The following is a 5347-nucleotide window of genomic DNA, read 5'->3' as shown; positions in this document are numbered from 1 at the left end:
CTCTACTCTAGAGTCTGGATGCTTTATCTCTGCGCGTGTCGATGGCTCTTCACCCCAGCGAGTATGGCATTACAAGGGCAATATCGTCATTAAAGACACAACAGAGTGTCTATTTTATTTAAGCTGTACGTAATCGTGATTGACTTCTTAGTGTCCTTTTGCTCCTAGTCTTCTCCCGCGTCTCTTATAAAAACTAAAGAAAACCACTCCAAGAGAGCACACTTCAAGAACCTTCTTCGTTTTTTTCTTTCCTCTTTCTCTTTACAGATGAACTGAGAAAGCCCAGCTCATCCCTCAATTCCGCCCAGCTCATCCCTCAATTCCCAGATGGGTTTTATGAATGTTCTCAAGTTCTCAGCTGCATGCTTTGATCTTCTTGGCTGGTATGTTGTCCACGCATTTTCTTGCCATAGGAAAATTTTGGAAAATGAAGTGGAATTCTCTGTTTGAGGACAAACATGGGATTTTCTTTGATTTCTCCCTGTTGGTTTTATCTATTTTCTTTGAATTACCCACATTCTTGTCATCGATTGTTAGTTATTTGTTTGGATTTCTACTTGCAGGCCTCTATTTGCACTGGGTTATCCTCTGTAAGTCTTGGTCTTACACCTCAAGATATGATGATTCATTTACTCTTTTCTTGTTCTACGAATAGTTCAGTTACATTTATTGTGTTGGGAAACTGAAAAGGGAAAGGATTATTCTTTATTATCGTAATAATCATCAACATCATCTCGGTTCTTCACAGATGTGCTTCAATTCGGGCAATTGAGACTAACTCAATCTCAGACTTTCGGAAGTTGGTGGCGTATTGGGTTCTATTTTCCTTGATTTCACTCTTTGATCATGCTTTTGCCAAGCTCCTTGAATGGTAATTTTGCTCAACTGCATTCCACTATATGTGACTCTGTTTGTTTCATTTCTTTGCCCTTAAGGAATTTGGAGTTGCTTTTTTCAGTTTTCTTTCCTATGAAAATAATCGAGATGTTTAACGTTCCAGGCCTCCATGTATTTTATATTCCTTCATTTCTCTTCTTTGACAAATGCCCACAATCTGATCAGCAGAAAGGTTATAACATTTGAAAAAGAAGTGGTTTATTTTTGTTTTTTTTAAGTACAATAATTTTCATTTGGATAAATGGTCTGAAGGGTGTTTGTGTTTGGCTGAGTTCATGGAATTTTCAAGCTAATTATCATTGTGGATATGTCAGAAATTAATGAAATATAAACGGTGGAATGTGATTTTCTCATTTAAGAAAAGTTTTTCTTCGAAAATGCGGGTGCACCCGACCTACCTTACTGTGCTACTTGGAACACAAAACATAAGTACAGGTAATTTATTAACTAAATTGTACACTTTTTGATAGTTGAAGGAGGTGGTTTTCTTCTTTTAGGGTGTCAGCTTTGGAAATAAGATGGATCTACAAGTTTTTATGTCTCATCTTTATAGGGAACTTGAAAGCATGGATGCACTTATTTCCATGGAATTTGTCTGCTTGAAATCAAATTAAGCTTTATGCATCATTTGGATGCTGAGAAACAAATGGAAATAGAAAATTCAGAATCTGACAAGTTTTTGTAGGGCAACTGGATCTAATCTCTTAGTCGAAGCTTAATTGGGGCAAATGCTGATCATCTTTGGACCCCATTGAAAGCTCTAATCTGTGCACAATTCTAATGTTTTTGTTTTCTTCATTTCTTTTTCAACTTTTCACAATAGATGTCAAAAGTTAAAACCGAACTTACGCAGTCCATCTAAGTGGATGCATATAAATTTAACAGAAACTGAAATTCGAAGAAATTTATTTTCCCTTTTGTAAATGGTGTTTAAATATTTTATTTTCTTATATAATGCATGTCAGGGTACCATTCTGGCCTTACATAAAGCTGATGGTCATCTGCTGGCTGGTGATACCGCAGTTTGATGGTTCATATTATGTCTATCAACACCTAGTTCAGCCATGCTTGTCCATGGATCCACAAGCTGTCATGAACTGGCTCTTCAATGAATCAAAAAAGAAGTTTCATAGCAGAGAAAACTTTCTTGTTTCAGCAGACCGATATATTAAGGAGAATGGACCTGAAGCATTGGAGAAACTACTTGCTAGGAAGGTATGCCATTATAAGTACGATTATCAACAAGTCAAACAGAGTTTTATTTGAGATGTTCAGGTAAAAAATGACTATAGTAGGTCATCTAGAATCATTTGGTCTAAATTCATGTATATATCTATATATAATTGTGTTCTCTTTTTTTCACATATGCATGTGCATTTAGATTTACATAATTATATATGCATAATCAGATTCAACTGTGATAGCCCGGAATTATTTCAGTAATCAACTCTTCTGGGAACATGTTGGTTATGGTTTCTCTCTCACTGTCCTCTTCTTTATACATGACTTTGGCTTCAGTTGAGGAGCGCAAAGCCTAATGTTGAAGTGAAAAAGATCAAAGCACCTGCAGCACCGGAGAAAAAAGGGGAACAGGTAAGTTCTCTAATGTGACTATTTAATTTCTATGGAGGCAGATCCCCAGAGAAATGTTGCTCATGTAAATTACTGATGCATTTGATTCAATGGCATGGTTTTAAAAGAAAAACCACTTTATGTATGTTTCTGTGAATAAGAGAACAAGTTTATGGATTCAATGATATTTTTTATGGTGGATTAATCAATAATTTTCAAAATAATAATATATTCGTGCATGTTTTTGCAATTCATGAATTCCTTTTATGATTGATTCTTCTTACCTTTTTTCTCACCTCAGTGGAAGTGTGAAGAGCCTAATGTTGCTCAAAAGGAGATCCAAGTTGTCAAAGTAACAGAGATAAAAAATGGGGGGGATGGAGCAAAGAGGGTAAGTTTTCCTTTTTATTTATAAAGTAGGCTGTCTTCACACAAGGATTATTATCTTTAAGACATGAATGTTGAATGCTTTTGGAATTGTCCATGAATCATGTGTAGTGTGAATGGCCTAATGCTGCTAAGAAGGAGGTCAAAGTGACAGAAGTAACACAGAGAACATTTGGTGGTACAGCACAGTGGGTAAGGTTTCATGTCATATTTAAATGGCTCCTCATATTTCACTAGGATTAATTTTGCCCCTACAAACATATTTGGCTACAAGTTAAGACAGAGTTCCAGATGCTGATAAAGTTGAAACATAAGTAATGAATGAGTTTAGAAACATGCACAACTCTTGTGTGATACACAATGAGAGTGGAAAATAGCTAAGTTGAAAAATGGCCAAATACTATTTTGTAGTTCCCCCTACCACTTAAGTAATTTTTGTCATCCTTTGTGAATGGAAAATGCAGTCCCCTTCAGTAATTCCGTTATATTCATGACTTGGTGAAGCATATAACCATTAGTGTCTTGCCCTAAGTCGACCTTTAATGATGATCCATTGAGATGGGTCTGACTTTTGTCAACCCTCTTATTCCCTTGATCATAGAGGTTAAACTTAGGGGGCTTAACCCACTTTTGAACCTTATTGGATATATGGCACATGGTATCCTCTTCATCTTGAAAGAGTGAAGTGGTCATACTCTTTCCTCTGAGTCCATTGTGGCCATGCACTTCTGGCTCATTGGGCTGAGTGAAAGGATTCCCTTCTGCTTCAAATCATAGAGAGATATGCCATGGTCAGCCTCTTTAATTCAAGGGATTGAAGTACTCAAATCCATTTCTCTGTATCCATCTTAGTTCTGCATTCATGTCTCTTGGTTAACCAAGAAGATCCAGCCTCCATCCATGAGATCAGCATCTGCAGGTTTATGACACCACCCTTCCTTGGCATAGGAAAGGGATCATTAAGCTGTGTGTCGGATGACAGAAGTCATCATTCAGGTTATCTTGAGAGCTAAGGAAGTTGGAATTCTAATTATTGCATATGGTTCTTGATGTTTAGCCAATATTCTATAGGATTTTAAGCATCATGCTCATGTGCATTGTGGTTGTTTATCAGCTATATGGTTTACCAAAATTGAGGGACTGATTATGGTCATAAGTACCCTTTTCCCATTAATTTCTTGCACGTGCTCTGCTGAGATTATGTCTTTGACAGTCCTAATCAGGGCAAACCAACAAACAGCTTTATGTTAACTTTTACAAACTGCCACATTTTCAGGTTAAACGAACAGAGATAAATCTTGGTGAAACTAGAAGTAATACAACCTGTGCTGTGGAGATAAAAGAAAGGGCAGCGGCACTGGTGGCTGCAGAAATTGAGGCATGTAGAGACGATAGAACCCCCAAGATACCTCTTCATGAGAAAGTCCAGAAAGAGTGGGCTTGTGCTGTATGCCAGGTCACAACCCAAAGTGAAGCGACTTTCAATTCCCACCTTCAAGGGAAGAGACATCAGGCCACTTCTGAGCAGCTGAGAGCCAAAAACCAGGCAACCAAAACCAATTGTTCCCCATCTGCTTCAATGGCCAAGAAATCTGATCAGTCCACCAAAGAGGAGCAACCGAAGTGTACTTCCAACAATCTGAATTCCAAAAACAATGGAATCTCAGCTGCTTCAACAGTGAAGAAACCTGATGACACCAAAGATGATGAGCAACAAAAGTCTGCATCTAGCAATGAACCGAACCAGAAGAATAACAAAAAGCAAGAGGTACAGACCAATGAGCAAGGCCATCAGAAGAACTTAAAGCAAACTGGCGATGGAATGAAAGAGTTGAGATTATGCTGCAATATCTGTAATGTAAGCTGCACAAGTGAGCTAGACATGGCCTCTCATCTCAATGGATGGAGGCACTTTAATATGATAAAGGAGCCATCTGAATTATGGTGCAGTAACTGCAATGTAAGGTGCAACAGTGAGGCTGACATGGCCTCTCACCGAAATGGGAGGAGGCACTTGAAGCAGCTGAAGGAACGATCGGGATTATAGTGCAGTATCTGTAGCGTGAGATTGTGTTAGGAAGAGGTGGAATGGGTTCCAATCAGGAATTAAGACTCGGTTCCAAGACATGGAAAGTGTCTTTAGATTATGTTATCTCCATTTTTTTTCTTTTTTCTTTTTTTTTATTGTAGGAGGGGAGTATAAGGAATGAAAATAAATATTTTATTTATTTTTAAATAGAGATGAATTTGATAATTTTAATTATTGTGTTTGGATGTATTTAGGAATGTAAAATTAAAATGATTATTTATTTTTATTTTAGTATTTGATAATAATAAAATTATGAATTAAAAAATAATTTGATAATAATACATTTATATTTAATTTAAAATATTTTTTATTTTATTTTAGAAGAATATGGGTTAAATTCTTTTTTAAAATAATAAGCTTAAGAAAAATAATTTTTACTCAATAAATAAAATTAATCATAAA

General features: G+C 36.5%; 1 protein-coding gene across 2 annotated transcripts; it reads left to right on the top strand.

Annotated features, from left to right (window-relative positions):
• Positions 1-219: 219 nt before the first annotated feature.
• LOC117910904 (HVA22-like protein i) lies at positions 220-5081 on the top strand. 2 transcript variants are annotated; one of them, XM_034825087.1, is made up of 8 exons: positions 220-383; positions 564-590; positions 749-871; positions 1863-2112; positions 2416-2490; positions 2771-2860; positions 2968-3048; positions 4133-5081. In XM_034825087.1, exons 1-8 carry the CDS (start codon positions 328-330, stop codon positions 4901-4903), a joined length of 1473 nt encoding a protein of 490 aa, XP_034680978.1. In that variant the 5' UTR covers positions 220-327; the 3' UTR covers positions 4904-5081. The 2 variants fall into 2 exon arrangements, with proteins under 2 accessions (XP_034680978.1, XP_034680979.1); XM_034825088.1 differs by lacking the exon at positions 564-590 and having other exon boundaries at positions 282-383.
• Positions 5082-5347: the final 266 nt, after the last annotated feature.

Source organism: Vitis riparia, chromosome 3 (genome assembly GCF_004353265.1).
Source record: "Vitis riparia cultivar Riparia Gloire de Montpellier isolate 1030 chromosome 3, EGFV_Vit.rip_1.0, whole genome shotgun sequence".
Lineage (NCBI taxonomy): Eukaryota > Viridiplantae > Streptophyta > Magnoliopsida > Vitales > Vitaceae > Vitis > Vitis riparia.
This window is presented reverse-complemented; position numbering and strand designations above follow the sequence as displayed.

Coding starts and splice junctions, on each gene's coding strand:
- LOC117910904 (XM_034825087.1), top strand. CDS start 328: ATGGGTTTTATGAATGTTCTCAAGTTCTCAGCTGCATGCTTTGATCTT. Junction 591..748: donor TTTGCACTGGGTTATCCTCT/GTAAGTCTTGGT, acceptor GGTTCTTCACAG/ATGTGCTTCAATTCGGGCAA. Junction 2,861..2,967: donor GGGGGGATGGAGCAAAGAGG/GTAAGTTTTCCT, acceptor AATCATGTGTAG/TGTGAATGGCCTAATGCTGC.